A 17,751-nucleotide genomic window follows, 5' to 3' on the forward strand; every position below is an offset into this window, starting at 1 on the left:
TAAATATTCACCGAATCGGAATTCGAAGACGTGGAGCGTCTTTTACCGAGAAATTGATAATATTACATTCTTTACCATTTTCCTAAGAAATCCTAAAAAGTCCATCTCATGCCTCATAGAGGAACAATTATAGCACAATTTTCTGAAAATTGGCCGAAGTTGAGGCTTCCTCATTTGGAAATACCAAAAAGATCGAGCCCAAGAAATTTTTCGAAATAGGGTTCATCTAGATGGATGCATCCTCAAAATTTATTATATTTGGATCTTTATTTTATTTTCTAATATTTTTAATATTCTATGTTAGTAGACTACAACAATTATTTACCTTTAGCATAATCAATTAATTAATCATTTTAATAAAAATATCTAAATCTATTTGGAAATCTAACCTATGGGTAGGTATATACGAGGGTTGGATTGGGTTACTCAAAAGAGCAACTCAAATAGAGTTTGCAACCAGACCCAACTCAATCTCTAATTTTTTTTTTAAGTTAGATTGAATTGTGAGTTTTTTTTTAAATTATTTAAAATAATTATATTTATCCATACATCAATAACTAAACTATCATAAAACTCAAATATCAAATATAGCACCACATCACTAAAATTGACTACAAATGTCAAATATTCTCGATCTTAATAATACTTTTAAAAGTAGAATAGTGTTAACCTTATTTTTGGATTGATCGGGTTGATTCACTTAAAAACTATTAACCTGCAAAACGACCCAAATTTTCAATTTTTCAAAAATTCAACCCAACTTAAACTATAGTTATATATATAATAAAAAAAAATAATCTAATTCAACTAACCTTTATGAGTTGGGTTGAATAATCCAGATTGACCGGATTCTCGAGTCATATGAACACCCTCCCATATACGCAATTGTAATATTAAAAAAAAACATACATATACATGCCTTCGCTCATTAACTTTGCTCAAAATACATTATTTTTTAAAATTCAATACAAATAACATCGCACTCTTCTTCAAGTTCATCTATTTCTATATACTTACTACTTTCAAATTACTCTCAAAATTTATAGTATTTCATCAATACCAATTAACCTAATCTTTCTCTACCTCTCTCACGCCATTTTCCACCAAAATTTCATCGCGCATACGAACTATCACAAATTATACTTCAACAATTTACTCTGCAAAACTTGACAATTTCTATTCTCTACCCCACAATTTTGTAATTAATCTTTTACCCCAACACATTTTGTTTGCTAACCATATGAATATCCTTTCCTTAATACCAAAAGACAATTGATATTATATTACATTATCAAGGATTTGTATTGACGGACTTATATACATTTCCCAGAGCAAATAAGGTAATATAATAATACTCCTGCACACATCATTTCAATAATATTAAAATGTTACTCCTGTACATTTAAAATACCTTAAAATTAGTGTTTTTTTGTTAGTTTGAAATTAATTTTTATCAAACTTTAATAATATTCAAGAAAAAACACAATTGAATATGCTTCGTAAATTTAAGAAGTAAATAACTAGTAGAGACTAATTTTTTCAAAGAAAAGTTGGCAATAAACTAACCATAATACTAATTAGCATTTTGAAGATTTATTGGAAAGAACTAAATTCAATAATTTGAAAGTACACACACAAACTAAAATATAAAGTAGACCAAAATGGAGTTGTATTTTGACCAATTAAAATTTAAAAAATAAGAAAATCCAGAAACCCAGAGCAGCTAATGGAATCTGACAGTTTACTACTGATCATGTCGACATGTTCCTTATTTCAACTATGTTTGTGTGTGCCTAACACGTTCCTGAAGGCCGCATAAACCAAGCACCTCCAACCCAATATCTATAATAGATAACCACACGTACAGTGCTTAAAATAAGCATGAGAGGAAAAGTGTAACGATCTAAATCCACGCTAGTAGATATTATCCTCTTTGAACTTTTCCTTTTGGACTTCCACTTAAGATTTAAAACACGTCTGCTAAGAAAAGGTTTCCACACACTTATAAAGGGTGTTTTGTTCTCCTCCCCAACTAAGGTGGGACGTCACAAAAAAGACAAGGATAGTTGCTTATTGACAGAGAAATGAAAGAGGATTGGATCCTAAAAATTTTGGCCAAGTTGAGTCTGCTATATAAAGCACCACCACCATGTTGGTGTAGACACGGCTACTGGACTTGTCCCTTTGAGTTATTACCTTTGTTAGTCCAGTCCAGGAATGGAATCCTCTAATCTAAAATGGCCTAAGAAAAGAACTCTTTATAGGTCTACACAACAGAAGAGAATGAATGTAGGAACTCCTATCCTCATCAATAGAAATAGAAAGTGGGGTGTTCTCTTTCACAAGCCCTGTTTCTTATTTAATTCTTTATTATACTTTTCAAGCTCTCACTCCAATATAAATTTGACCAAACACAGCATCGCACTAGCAGTCTTATTGGCAATCTTTAATGACTTCAAAACTGTACAGTAGCGCTAGGAACTGTTTTCAAATCTAGACAGTGAACCCAGATCAAAGCCCGAGAAACACCCAGCAAATGGCCAGTTTGAAACCTATTTGGCCACGTGTCACGACAAAGTTATTCACACAGTCGTACCAACCGGGTGGATTGAAATATTGTAGCTTTATTCTTTCCTCGGAGCCTTTGCTCCTAAAAAGATGCCACAAACCAAGCCAACTCTCGGATCTCTACACCTTCTTTTCAACGAAAAGGGAAAGTAACAGTTACCTCTTTGAATACCAGCCACAAACTCCTCTAACATCATAGAGTACTATCGTTTTTAATACCGATAATATCTTCTACTAACCAAGAGGCTTTAAAAATCCTCACCACTGTTGTTCTACTTAATTAGTGCTTACATACTTGGTTTAAAACGCTCTATCGTGTCCCTCAAGTATTTCGTACAGATTCTTATATTAAAATTTTAGAAAGAAATACACTATCTAAGCTAATTTAAACAACCTGGTTTAGTCAATACAATTCTTCAATAGACTTCTACAAACAGCCAAATAAGTCATCGGTGATCTCCCTTAGAGGCTAAAGATTATAATTCTGGCCTTGTAATGTTATGTATATAAACTTCAGTTTATAAATGGGTCGCCAGGAGTAAGGTTGACATATTAAAATGGATTCAAAATAATGAAAGGGAAAGCAAAAGGAAAACGAGATGACTCACTCAATAACTCAATAACCAAACGGTTAAGAATGAGAAATATAAGTGAGATCGAAAAGTACTATCTATGTTCACGACGTTTAAACAACAGGACACAAGCTACCAACTAATACCTAAGAATAAGGGAAAAATATAAACGAACTAAATCATACTAATCAAATGATAATCAAATCCTAACATAAAATTGAATATCTAAGATATATTCTATAACTAATTATTATAATATATTCTCCAAATACTATATCTTAATACAAATGGATAAAAAAGTATATATATATATATATATATATATCCGAGGCTTAAATATCTTTACATCATAATCATCACTAGGTTCGTCATTTTAGTCTCATTGCCCAAAAGTTCCTCGAGATGCAGGGAAAAGGAGGGGAAAAGAAAATCATAAAAGTGGAATAAAATATGGAAGGGGTGGAGTCAGAAAAGAATCACTCCAACCAAGACACGGCTTATTTTAAAAGAAAGATAAGAAACCACGTGAGCGATGCATCTAGTAGGTGTCTAGGGCTTACAAACCCAAGCTAAAAGGAGAAACTATATGCTAAACTTCCCAATTCTGGAAGGCAAATATTGCGGTTGGCAACCATAAACTAAGCCTTGGTATTGCGTGGACTTGTATCATCCAATGGTTTGACCAGCTCGCTTTTCATTAAATCTGATCTCTTAATGGAAACTTCTAGCTATGATATCCATAATACCACCTCAAGAATTGGGGCAAAAGGCATAATAGAGTATCATGACTCTACAAAACTACTGTATTAATTATGAGTGTATTGTCTCAACGAGCCGAGAATAGATCATCCTCAGTTCCTTGCTGTTCATTAGGTTCTTAAATGTTTCTGTCATTCCTTGATAGGATTGGCAACTTGTAATTTTGGCATCTGGTTATGCTCATCTCAAGGAAGGCGTTGATAGTAATGACTAAAGGAACTAAATAGGCACTCCATAGCCAAAAACACGAATATCCGATCAACGCTAAAATGTTAATGAGATTAGTGTAAGAAATTGACACCTGATGGTTTATAAAAAACAAAAAGAAGCTAGCCATCATGGAGTTTAATCATCAAAAAGCCCATGGGAAAAGTTAGTTGAAGTCCAAATCAAATCAAACTGAAGCCCAAAGGTTCAAAAGATTATACCTCTTCAATGCCGAAGAGCAAGGCAAGGCATCATATACTGCTATGCTAACCGCCCAATAAAAAAAATAGGATCCATGCACCTGTGATCCAGAAAGTCAGAATCCAAAAATACATTCCAAGGAATAGTGAGACAGTTTGGTTCGACAAATTTATACTTGCATAAACTTGAGAAGTGCTAGCAAAAGAGGGGTTTTTAGAAAGAAGAAAAACTCCAAAAAAAAATTGTCTTTTTTTGATAGGAAACTCCAAAAATTATCACTTAACCCTATTCAACAATCTCACTAAGAAGGCTAACGTATTACTGTTAGTGAAAGAGGGATTGATTGAATAATTGATGAGAAGATTGAATTATGAAGAGCAAGAATGCTCCATATTTATACAGAGAATACAAAAGATATTCAGAAAATCTACCTAAAAATATCGGGAGAAAATCTGGTAACAAACCAGTAAACAAATCAAAATAAAATCTAATCAAATCAAAACTAAATCAAATAAAAAACTAGATCTAACTCCTAACTGAGATTTAATTAGATACTAACTGACAGCAATCTAAACAAATACATGATCTTTAACACTCCTCCTTGTTTAGATGCTGTGAACTCCAAGCTTTTTTCTGAACACCCATCTTGCTCAAATTATTTTTCTGTTTAGAGGTCGATCAACCAACTCCCAAATTTTGTTTTTCTCGATCACTGAAAGCTCCTCCTCGGACAGGTGCATCATCAACCAAAGCATCTTGTCGTTCATCTTTAGACTCTTCTAACATGCTACCAAAGATTAAATTGTTTGGTGCATTAGAAATCAGATTCACCTTCGTCAGTTCTTCCCAATTCCATTGCTCATTTCCAGCAAAATGAACATCTTGGCTCACAATAACACAACTAATGTGTGGTTCAAAAACTCTGTAAGCTTTGGATATAGTGCTATACCCAACAAAGATGCTAACTTCTGACTTTTTGTCAAGCTTATCACGCTCGACCTGTGGAATGTAAGTGAAGCAAAGACACCCAAATACTCTAAGGAACTTTAAAGAAAGTTTATAACCATACCAAACCTCAAATGGTGTCAAGTCCTTCACAGCTTTTGTTGAAATTAGATTTTGCAAACACATAATAGTGTTTCCTGCTTTTTCCCAAAAACGTTTTGGAAGATCCTTCTCATGAAGCATGCATCTCGTTATCTCCATTATGAATCTATTCCTCCTTTCATTGACGTCATTCTGTTGAGGAGTGTATGGTGCTGTCAATTGATGTTCAATTCCAGCCTCTTCCCAAAACCTGCTAAAAGTTTCTAAAGTGTACTCCTTGCTATTATCTGATCTTATAGTCTGAATCAAGCATGCACTTTCATTCTTAACTTTGGCTTTGAATTTCCAAAATACACCCGCAACTTCTGATTTTTGCTTCAGCAAGAATATCCAACACATTCTCGTTAGATCATTAATAAAAGCAATGTAATAAAGATTACCATTTAATGATGGTGTTCGCTGAGGACCACAAAGATCAATATGAACCAGCTGCAGTTTTTTCGAGACTCTCCATGCCTGTTTAGGAAAGGGTTGCCTATGTTGCTTCCCAAAAATACAAGCACGGTAAGGAGGCATGTCATCATCAATGTCAGCGAGTTCTTCTACCAACTTCTTTGACTGCATCTGAAGCAAACCTCGATGATGAAAGTGTCTAAGTCTTTTGTGCCAAATCTCAGTGGCACTAACTCTGGATATAAAGGCCGTCGGATTTAGAGCAAAGCTTTTTCCTTCCATTTTGACATTGAACAAGTCTTTGCCACTAGCATCTTTGATCAAGCACTGCTTATTCTCAAACAACACTTTATAGCCTTTATCAAGTAACTGACCAACACTTAAGATATTTTGATCAATATTAGGCACAAATAAAACATCTGGAATAAATTTTGTACCTTCATAACTTGTTATAGCTACTGTGCCTTTACCCTTGACTTCCAAGTGTTCACCATTGCCAATCCTCACTCTCTTATCTTCTTCGGTGTCTCTTAATTCCTCAAAAGACTCCTTGTCATATGTCATGTGATTTGTGCACCCACTGTCAATCAACCAGCTCTCGCTTGATTCTTTGCTTGAGGAAGAAGTGACCATACACATTTGATCTTCTTCTTCTTCTTCTTCTTGATCAACTACCTGTGCATCTACTTCTTTCACCAGATCTTTGGCTTTGCAGATCACAGCTTCATGTCCAAGTTGATTGCATTTGGAGCAGAAGGCGTCAGGTCTTCTCCAACACTTGTATGGTGGATGACCTTTCTTCTCACAATGGCGGCAAGGTGGATAGGATTTTTTGAAACCTCCTTCTTTTGTCTTCTGATAATTGGCAGATGAATCTCCATACGTCAATTGATTTTTGAAATTTTTATTGTTTTTATACCTGCTGCTGTCTTGATGCTTAACACGTAAGGCACCTTCAATCACTCCTTCTTGCCTCATAGACCTCCTTTGCTCTTGTGCTTGTAAAGCATTCAAGAGCTCTGTAAGAGAAATCTTTGACAAGTCTTTGGTGTTCTCCAGAGTAGTAATGGTGGCTTCAAACTTCTCTGGAACAGTGACTAGCAGCTTCTCAACGATCCTTGAATCATTTAAAACAGAACCAAGCAATCTCACCTTGTTGGCAATACTGAGAAGTCTGTCAGAGTACTCTTTCACCGACTCTGACTCCTTCATCTTCTGCAACTCGAAATCCCTAATCAAATTTAGGGCTTTCATTCCACGAATCCTCTCATCTCCTTCATATTCGGCCTTGAGATAATCCCAGATTTCCTTTGCTGTTTTGAGGGACATTATTCGCATGAAGATCATTTGTGATACAGCGGCAAATAGGCAAGCTTTCGCCTTTGATTTCCTTGTCTTCTTTTCCTTCTGTAATTTGATTTGTGCTACAGTAGGATTTGCTGGAAGCGGAGGAACCTCGTAATCCTCTTCTATTACTTCCCAAAGATCCAAGGCCTCCAAATAAGTCTCCATACGAACTGCCCACATTTGATAATTGTCTCCATCGAAAATTGGTGGTGCAACAGCGGAAAAACTGGATTCTCCTCCCATTTTGATCTCACAGATCCCTTAAGAAGATAGCTCTGATACCAATTTGTTAGTGAAGGAGGGATTGATTGAATAATTGATGAGAAGATTGAATTATGAAGAGCAAGAATGCTCCATATTTATACAGAGAATACAAAAGATATTCAGAAAATCTACCTAAAAATATCGGGAGAAAATCTGGTAACAAACCGGTAAACAAATCAAAATAAAATCTAATCAAATCAAAACTAAATCAAATAAAAAACTAGATCTAACTCCTAAATGAGATTTAATTAGATACTAACTGACAGCAATCTAAACAAATACATGATCTTTAACAATTACAGACTCAGTTACTCCTAATCAATAGATGCAAAACATAGGCTATGCATGGTGATACAAGGACGACTTTTGCCTATAAATAGAAAAGTTCAACTCAACTTTGGGTGCAATTATAATTAAGGGGCATAAAAGTTGGTACATAAGAGATAAAAACTGATAGTGTCAAAATATTAAAAGTTATCTCAAACATTAACCACCATTTTTAAGTTAAAAGGACATAAAGTCAGGTTTTGAAGTAAAAATAAAAACTATGTTAAAATGTATATGAGATTGAAAACAAAAACTATTTTAAAATGTATTTTAATTTTCAAAACTTACCTTAAATTTTAAAAACATGTTTATCAGATAAGACCTAAATATTCAAATGATTTTCAAATGCATCCTAGCTCCATATGCCTACTCATTCGTGAACAAGACCAGCCTTCCAAATGATGTCCAGTCACCAACTTAAGTGTAGATCCTCCCTACATGATTCAGTGAACAATTTTATCTCAAAGGTTGATTCAATCCTCATAAATTTATCACTGAAAAATTAGTAAGAAAACAGGACTGGGAAATTAATCGAACTTGGTTGTTCATGCCTTAGAGATATTTGTCTACGGAGAAAGGGGGTTGCAAAGGAAAACCTACTCGAAGATGGCTAATCTAATTCTCAATAACTAAGACGGCTAAGCTAATTCTCCATCTACGTATAAACTGCTGATTAGCTAAATAATCATGAACCCGCACATTTCTCTATCTCAACCGCACACCAGAGAGACCAACGACCAAAACAAAGATTGCCCAAGAAATCGAACCTGCTGATTAGCCAGAGTCATTAATTCTACATCATCTCGAATCATTAAAATTCTTATGATCACCTTCATGTCCTTTAGAAACATCAATAAAAGATCGTCACTAGCCCAATAGAGTCAAACTCAATAATTGCAAGTCCATTGTCTACAAGTTTTATAGAACGTTTTTTTTTTAAAAAAAAAAAAAACAAAAAAAGTAAATATTTAGAAATTTTAAGAATAAATCAATAAGATCACGAGTGTGCAGTCTACATTGTAATTCTCCTCCACCAAGCTTTTCCAAGAAAAGCAAGGTGTAGTAGTATCGTAAAGAGTTTTTGTAATCTCTTATTGATTGGTCTTAGGTCTAGAGTGAGTGTTTCTGCAAAAGAGTTGTTTTCAACCCCATATCCCGGTAAAAAGAACATACAATACTATAAGTCCGGAATGTTATTCCAAAAAATTACTCAAAGAAAGAAGAGAGAAAGAGACAGTAGAGAAAAGACACTCACCGCTTAACGGGAAGGCATGTATGTGAAGGCGTGTTCGGTTAGGAATAACGACTTTCTACAATGGTATGATATTGTCCACTTTGGGCATAAGCTCTCATGGCTTTGCTTTGGGCTTCCCAAAATGGCATCATACTACTGGAGATGATGTATTCCTTACTAATAAACACATGATCATTCCCTAAATTAGCCAATGTGGGACTCCTTCCCAACAATCCTCAACATGTCCTAAAGTGTGAGTCAACATGTCCTAAAGTGCACGTTAGGCCTGTCTAAGGAAGAAAATCACAAGGATCGAGGAGAACTACACTTAATTTTTGGAATATTATCATTACCAACGGGTGAAGCACAAATATTGAAGTTTTTATTGAATGAAAAATTCTAATTGAAAAGCATTGCAGCCCATCATTTACTGCCCTACGTCTGTTACCAGGGCAAACAGGAACAATTACAGGTGTGCAGCATGTCTAACTAAAACTATAAAACAAATAAAAAACCTAAAACTTAATAAACTAAAGAAGCTACGGGATAAGATCACAATTGTACAACCTATAGAACAGATCCTGTTTAAATAAGGTCGTAAGAAGCCACAGACCCCTCATAACCAACCAATGGTTTTATCTTCCTAATAGTAGCATTTATGGATCGAAACAAATCCTTCTTAAAAAGTAACAAAAGATAAATAAAACTGACAAACAGGTCATGGGAAAACAAGTTCTAAATTTCTAATACAGGCACTGAGCATAATTGTAACATCCACAAATAGCACACAAATATCCAAATGAGCGCGTGAGATGTGCACAGTACAAGGTATCGGCTTGCCAACGTCCAGAAGAATTTTGGGTGGGGGCTGGCAGCAATGCATGTTTGGAATTTGAGAATATAAATATAAAGTCGTCCATAAGATCTAGTCATTCTTATACGCTGACTGCTTAATGATTATAATTCATCATGTTTTCCAACTATTTCACCTGTCAAAAGAAGTACAATAACAGAAAAGAGAGTACGCTTTTAAGGACCAAGAAACAGACGTGCCTTGTGGGAGAAGAATTGAAGAAAAGTTCCATTTTATCATTTTCTATGAGAAATATAATTAAAAAAAAAATCATTATAATCTAAAAAAATGGGTTTTGTTGTAAATGGCAGATAAATCTAGCCTCTGTCCGCTCCCAACTAGTAACCTCCTCCTATCTAGAATTTACAACTTCTGATTCTAAAGGTACAACATTTATTTCTACATCAATCAATATTGCATTTTTACTTTCATTTATAGGATTTTGAAATTAACGGATAGCTGCATGTTTGCCCAAATAGATCGCAAGATTGTGTGACACTATAAATATGACAGTAAAAAGTATTGCAGTAATAAAAAACGAAAGTAGAACGCGGACAAACAAATAATATGCATTTTATATATATGTGATAGAAGGAATAGAATTTACCAGTTTCTTCAAAGAAAAATGAGATCTCTCTTTGAGCTGATTGAAGAGAATCTGAACCATGAACACAGTTTTTCTCTGAATCCAAGCCACACATTGCCCTAATGCTGAAATCGTGCAAGAGACCATAATAAAAGCCAAAACTTAAAGTGAACTGGTAGCAAATGAATTGACATCAGTACGGAATTCATATCTCAAACTTCTGGAGGCAAAGTATATATAGAGACGAAGATAAAAATTTATGACCTATTAGGATGCGTAGCCCTAGCTTTCGTTGCATCTGTTGGCCCAATCATAGCACGCCAATCTGCAATGGCATTTTGTTTCTCCAAAACCATAACGCATACTGGGCCACTAATGAGCAGTGTTAGACAGAGGAAGAACACCATTATGCAAGAACTTACACAACCGCACAATTGAAGAAAGATTTCATGTTTGTTTAAAACCTTTACATATGGCTACAAAAAGATCAGATTAGAAGTCCAGATTGATTTTGATTGATTTTAATGTCTTCTGTTATACATAGACCCATATTTCAACTAAGTTAAACGACGAGAATATGGCTGCTCGAGGTGGAGAACCACACTGATGAACATCTGATAAGCTTGAGATACCTATCATGAACTTCTCTATGTTGCTAATGCATAACTGAAATTACTCGAAAAGAAAGTAAGATAAATACGTTAGGAATTACGAATCTCCACAATGGTATGATATTGTCCACTGTTCTCGTGGCTTTGTTTTTTTGGTTTTCTCAAAAGGCCTCATGCCAATAGAGATAGTGTTCCTTACTTATAAATCCGTGATCTTTCTCTTAATTTGTCAATGTGGGACTACTCATCTTAATAATCATCAACAATTTTCCCCTCGAACAAAGTACACCATAGAGCCTCCCCTAAGGCCTCCTTCTTTGGAGATCTCGAACAACCTCCCCTTAATTGAGGCTCGACTCCTTCTCTGGAGCCCTCGAACAAAATACATTCTTTGTTCGACACTTGAGTCACCTTTGACACCACCTTTGAGGCTCACAACTTCTTTGTTTGACACTCAAGGATTATGTTGGCATGGCTAAGTTGAGCATGGCTCTGATACCATATTAGGAATCACAAATTTCCACAATGGTATGATATTGTCCACTTTGAGTATAAACTCTAATGGATTTGCTTTTGATTGCCCCAAAAGGCCTCATGTCAATGGAGATAGTGTCCCTTACTTATAAATCCATGATCTTCCTCTTAATTAGCCAATGTGAGATTACTCCTCTTAATAGTCCTCAACAAAATAGTCACGGAATGAATTAGTAATCTTGCAATATCAGCACTTTCAAATTTTTCTTTTTTCAGTACACACAGATGTGGTGTAATGGCTGCTAAATTGCATGAGTGAAAAACATATTCACCACTTGCTAGCAAATTAATGCAGAGGAAAGCAGTTTAAATGCAGTAAAGTACACATCATTATTAATACACTAGTACCACGGATCATATGAAATTATGCAAATGAGTATTAGCAGAGGAAACTTGACAACATTTCAAAGATTTAATATGTACCTCGTCATGTATTTGACCAAAGTAGGAAAGAAGCTTTTAGACGAATGTTCGGCATAAAAGCGACTTGCTCTATCTTCATCCAATTCAACTACTCTTTCCTTCAAAATCCTGAATCCGGACTCCACAATGGCCCTTCTGATTCTATCGGTGTAGTTACCGCGCAAGCCATCTGGTTTTATCATAGCCAATGTTTTCTCCGTTTCCATACCTCCATTACTTGCAAATCTAAAATCAGGGCTTCAATATTTTAAGAATTATTTATCGTGCAAAAGAGAAAAAGATCTTCAAGAAACGAAAAACAAGTTACCATGAGTAGAAATGTCAGAGTAAGATCAAAGTAGATTGAGACAATGAAGTAGTGTCACTTCAAATATCGCAAATGTTAATATGATTGATGATAATAAGGAGAAACGGAGATTTCAATGCTCGTGACAAGATCTTCAAGACAACCAAAAAAAGTAAACTAAGTCAACTTAATGTCATTTAATTTAAATGTACAAATTAAAAAAAGATATCAGTTCCGGAAATTGCTCAACAGAATCATCCATAGCTAAGAGAAATCTCCAACCAGGATTCTTTTTTCTTTTTTTTTTTAATTTCCATCATTAACAATTGGATTTACGTCCGATTAGCTAAATAATCTAACAAGAGTTCTGTCTAAGATACAAGAAAACTTTCGCTACTATCTGTAATCAAACGAAAACGGTATGATCACCGATGCTGATGAGAACAACTAGATTCCTCCACGCACACCTAAGCAACGAGATGATGAAAATTTTCAAAAGGAAACATGACGCCATAGCATTACTTACATGCCAGAAAAAGCGATAGAAACGAGGACGAAGAAAAATAGAAACCGCGAACCGAGCAAAACCAAACGGATCTTCATATCCTGGGAAGAAACTGCAACAACAACAACATCACTCAAAATCGCGTCAAGTTCGAAAAAATCCATTGGATTCAGAATTTCCAAGGCCCAAGGCCGAAGAACATCGGATACTTACAGTATTTCAGCTAAACGAACTCACAGTCAGTAATTTCCACTGCTACAGCTAGGCATACAATCCGTTTCAACAAATATTCAGTAATTTCAAGAACGCTATCTAATCCTGCAGTTCCTTAACCTCTATAACCGATCGAAAACACGTACCTGCGATTCGCCGAATCGAGATTGAGAAGCTGCAACGGAAAGAAAGACAATGGAAACTCGAGCACTTGTAGATCAGTACAATGGCGGGAAAGTATGAAGCGCTACAAAATGAGGGGCGCGGGCATTGTTTTAGGGGGAAGAGAGAGAGAGAGAGAGAGAGAGGAAGAATATCGCGACGCGAAGCCGAAGGATCAGAGGATTTGTCCAAGAAACGGACCGGGTTTATCAAGTTAAATAAGGACACGTGGAGCGTGCTGGACTTTGATAGCCCCTGACGCCGTCTCCTTACTTGTCCTACACGTGTTAAAATTCGAAAATAGTTTGCACGAACTTTAAATATTCTTGTTTTTTTAAAAGTAAGTACAACTTATTTTAAAAAAATATTCTGCCCCAAATTTTTAATTTTTTAAAAATTCAACCCAATTTAAAATTAATTTTTTAACCATCAAATTTAATTTAAAATTAAAAATAAAATTGCGACATTATATATATATTAAACTTTTTTTAGATAGTAAATGAATTAAACTACTCATAAAATATATATCTTTTAATTTTAATCTTAAAGAATAAATATAAGCACGATTTTTAAGACTTACTATGGTTTTTTTTTTTCAATCAAATTTATTTTTAATATTCTTGGCTTGGCTTCTAATTTAAATTTTTAATATGTAAATTGATCTTATTTTAAATTTTGACCGTTAGATTTTTTACACCTGTCATTTTTAGCTAAAAAATGATTTAAAAAATTACATAAACTTCTTAATTCATGAAAAAAATAGAAAGTATGAAATTGTGATTTATTTTTATTTTTTAATATGGAGTGTAAATGAATGATCATAGGGTACGTATTGTTAGCCTACGAGAGATCTAATTACGAGCTACTAAAAAAAGTTATATATCATATTAATGTATGACTTTGTATTATTAAAAATGAAGAACGCTTTCAAACATCGAGGTCATAAGCACTCTATAAATATCTTGTGAACAAATATTTTAAATTATTAACAATCCTAATAATCTGGAGGAATAAGTACTATTATTTTCTTAAATATCATCACAATTGTGGAGCATGAGCTTGGGAAAGGAAATGAAAGATGCCAATATTATATTAATGAGCTACTACCAAACATATCTTCAATACGAAACATTCGTAATTACGTCAAATCCGAAAAAATAAAGAAAGAAAAAAGAACAAACGAAAAACCTAACTTAAAGAGTCGGCTATAAAAAGTTGAGCTTGCAACCAGTCGTTCCCTCTCTCGATGCAACTCGAGGAATCGAGCACACCGCCGTTTAGAAGAGTAAACAGGTAGTTTCATGAAATTTGTTATTTCATTTCAATCTTGATTTTGGATGCGACCCATATGAATATTCACCTCTAAATGTAAAAATATAGCCGTTGGGACACCATAGTAGAAAGTTCAACTTGAAAACCAACCAGCTTAAATAAACGAAGATCGGACTTTCAATCCCACTTATGTTTCTCATTCTTAACAAAGTTAGACATATATGTCATTGTCTAGTTCGACGATGTTTGCTAGCATACTTTACTGGTCATGGAAATATTACTTTTTGGGACGGTATATTGTCAAATCTATAATTAAGGATAAGGATAAGCTAGAGTTAGATGATTCAATTCCTCTCCCCAAAAGGAATGATTGAGCTAAACAAAACAAGACCTCAATATTTCACCTTATAAAATATGATATAAAGTAGTATTAACATTAGAAGCAATCACATTCACATAATTCAAAGCAGCAATTAAAGATCTCACAGCAGGCAAGAGCGGCGGAGAGTTGTGTAAAAGCCACGATGCACCTGTCATTCATGTACATACAAGACTTTATGAAACACATGCAACAGAATCGGTCTATCAGTCGCCCACAGCAATTTGTAGCGGCTTTCACCAACATATCTGTTGCTTGAGTTGCCTTTATTTCCTTTCCTGGCTGCATATTCTCCGCGGTTGCTGTCAGGTTCCCAAATCCAACGCCTTGGTTCCCCAAGAAAACGATCTCTTGCCCCTTCCATTCTACCTTATTCGACTTCCACATGTCCATTCTCTTACGCATCTGTTTTATATAACAAAATTAGCAATTTTCTTTGGGTAATGTAATGATTTGAAGGTAAACAAATGTTCGATTCATGGGATTTTTGAAGAATTTAATCTAAACGGTGCTACTCGTGTTTTCAAAAGGGGGGGTGTTGGGAACCACAGACCTCCCCTTAATTAACCAAAGTGGGACTCCCTCCCGACAATCCTCAATAATCTTCCGCTCGAACAAAATACATCATATAGCCTCCTCCCTCGAGGCCTATGGAGTCTTGGAATAGTCTCCCCTTAATCGAGTTTCAACTCCTTTGGAGTCCTCAAACAAAGTACACCCTTTGTTCGACACTTGAGAATTCTATTGATACGACTCTGGTACAATGTTAGAAACTACGAACCTCCATAATGGTATGATGAGCATAAGCTCTCATGACTTTACTTTTGGTTTCCCCAAACGTTCCCGTACCAATTTAGATGTATTCCTTGCTTATAAAGACATATCCTCCCCTTAATTAGCCAACGTGAGGCTACCTCACAATAATCCTTCCATTTCACTACCATTTCACTATTCTAGTGAGAATATGGGTAGTAAAAGAATCCCAAATGGTTATAATTTTACCAAGATTCTTGGACAGTGGAAAAAATTATTAAATATGACTATTGATTGACTTGCTAAGGCCTAAGGCAGACCCAAAAAGCCAAAGGTTTCTAAACTCAAAACTATGAAATATATGGTTAATCATAGTTTTGCTCATTTATCAAAAGAACTGCTAGCAATAATCTTCCGGCCGCTCAAATATTCTCCTGAAAACAAGGGTAGATTCCAGAAGTTTAGAGGGAAATCTTACCTCCTGTACGATAATGGATGGTGGAGTTTTTTTCCCTTCCTTGGTCAGCATTAGAATCAAACGTGTATACTCGGACGGAAACGCAGTTTGTTTGCTCATACAAGCAATCTGGAAGAGGCAAATCAAACAGATCAAACCGGGATTAGATAAACTATCATAGGATCCAATTCAATCTCAAAAGCTTAAGCTAATTGCAATTTCATCCACCGTGATCATTATGGTTGACCCTAAACAAACAGCTATAAGCCACGAACCTTATCTTCTAGGTCCTTGCTTTCCAATAACCATGCATGTGAAGTCATTATATCAATTTGTCTTCTCGCAAGCACCTGCAGAATAAAGAATGAGTAAGAGAATAAAGGAGGTTAGGAATCAGACTCTCCACAATGGTATGATATTGTCATGTCATTTTGAGTATAAGCTCTCGTGGCTTTGTTTTTTGTTTCCCCAAAAAGCTTCGTACCAATGAAGATAGTGTTTTTTATAAACCCATGATCTTCCTCTATTTCCTGTTAATTAGCTAACGTGGGACTTATGTTGGCGGAAGAAATCCCAAAAGCAAATTATAGTAGATGATCCTTTGTACTAATTCATCAACAAAAAGTAATATTTAGCAGGAAGGAAGAACCAGTACCCTATCAAGAAGCAGTTCTTTAGCTCGTTGGGATTTGAGATGGATTGCGGAATCGCTCATATCCGCTAAGATGCCACTAACTTTGAACGACTCAGGAAAACTTCCATTGTATCGGCCTGATACTATCAATGGGCTTCCACATGCAAGGTCCGGAATTTGAGTTGGAAACAACTACACAAGAACATCATGTTGGAAAGGAATGTCAAGATGCAGTCAGAAAATAAGAGAGTAGTGTCTGTGGAAGAAAGATCGGGACTTCAAAAGTATGACTGAAAACAGAAAGAAGTTGTTCAAGAATTGTTAACCTCAAGGGAAGCAAGATGCTTGAAAGCATCCACGGTGATGTTGGCGAGAAAGAGAGATGAGGCTTTTGTGAATAACATCTGGAACCGAGAATCAATCAAATCTGGCCAAAACAAGACGAAGAAATTAGATGGATGAACAATAAAACATAAACAGCTCTTACTCATTAAAAAAAAAAAAAAAACCTTAAAAAACGGGGCTTATTTCGTGTGATGAATCTCTAAGATTTTATAGTTTTTGTTTAGCTTACTGTTTAACTCTACCATATTAATTAAGGCTGCTACCTCAAGTTCATTCAAATCAGTCTAATGAACAACACCCTCTTATCAAAGTAAGAACCGATAGGAATTTTTACCTTATAGTCATGGAGCCAAAAAAAATTCCTTTCGAAACGATTTATTGCTTCAATACAAGAAAATTACGGGAGTACCACAAGAAAATGGATCATTATAGCATCAGTCAGAGAAAGAGATATTCACCTACATCATAAGCAGCATCGTAAACACCCCTTCCAATTTCTGATAGCATTTGTAAGAAGTAATGGTTGCAATATGTACCTGGGAAAAGATTTAAACATCAATAAACGTAAAATTTCAGATCGAATGCAAGTAACTGTTGACATTATAGATGAGCCAAATTAATGGGAAGCAGTTAATAAAGAGCAAAAGGAAACCATAAATACCATGGAGACTATGATCAGGTTATGCCAGTAGAATTATTATCATGTAAACCCACATTGTTTGCGAATGAAACAAGTGTTGTTGTCTTTCCCCCCCCCCC

The 17,751-nt window shown here is 35.1% G+C and overlaps 2 protein-coding genes across 12 annotated transcripts in view; both read right to left on the reverse strand.

The window, feature by feature from the left end:
- Nucleotides 1-666: 666 nt before the first annotated feature.
- LOC111806451 (probable nucleoside diphosphate kinase 5) lies at nt 667-13,319 on the reverse strand. Of its 9 annotated transcripts, none has more exons than XM_023691773.1 (7): nt 13,137-13,319; nt 12,991-13,000; nt 12,799-12,889; nt 11,987-12,211; nt 10,683-10,790; nt 10,440-10,543; nt 1,097-1,357 (listed from the first exon to the last, which is right to left on the reverse strand). In XM_023691773.1, the coding sequence occupies exons 3-7, from the start codon at nt 12,873-12,875 to the stop codon at nt 1,314-1,316; spliced, it is 558 nt and encodes a 185-aa protein (XP_023547541.1). In that variant the 5' UTR covers nt 12,876-12,889; nt 12,991-13,000; nt 13,137-13,319; the 3' UTR covers nt 1,097-1,313. The 9 variants fall into 9 exon arrangements, with proteins under 9 accessions (XP_023547544.1, XP_023547541.1, XP_023547539.1 ...); XM_023691771.1 differs by having other exon boundaries at nt 12,991-13,029; XM_023691772.1 differs by having other exon boundaries at nt 12,991-13,032.
- A 1,475-nt stretch (nt 13,320-14,794) lies between these two features.
- The window catches only part of LOC111807537, a 6,234-nt gene continuing 3,277 nt past the window's right edge, over nt 14,795-17,751 (reverse strand). For all 3 annotated transcript variants that reach the window (XM_023693296.1, XM_023693298.1, XM_023693297.1), the window contains exons 8-13: nt 17,451-17,528; nt 16,974-17,074; nt 16,669-16,839; nt 16,289-16,363; nt 16,035-16,142; nt 14,795-15,208 (exon numbers count right to left, since the gene is read on the reverse strand). In XM_023693296.1, coding sequence (XP_023549064.1) covers nt 14,861-15,208; nt 16,035-16,142; nt 16,289-16,363; nt 16,669-16,839; nt 16,974-17,074; nt 17,451-17,528 — 881 coding nt within the window. In that variant the 3' untranslated portion in view covers nt 14,795-14,860. The remainder of the gene's footprint in view (nt 15,209-16,034; nt 16,143-16,288; nt 16,364-16,668; nt 16,840-16,973; nt 17,075-17,450; nt 17,529-17,751) is intronic.

This window comes from Cucurbita pepo, chromosome LG12 (genome assembly GCF_002806865.2).
Source record: "Cucurbita pepo subsp. pepo cultivar mu-cu-16 chromosome LG12, ASM280686v2, whole genome shotgun sequence".
NCBI lineage: Eukaryota > Viridiplantae > Streptophyta > Magnoliopsida > Cucurbitales > Cucurbitaceae > Cucurbita > Cucurbita pepo.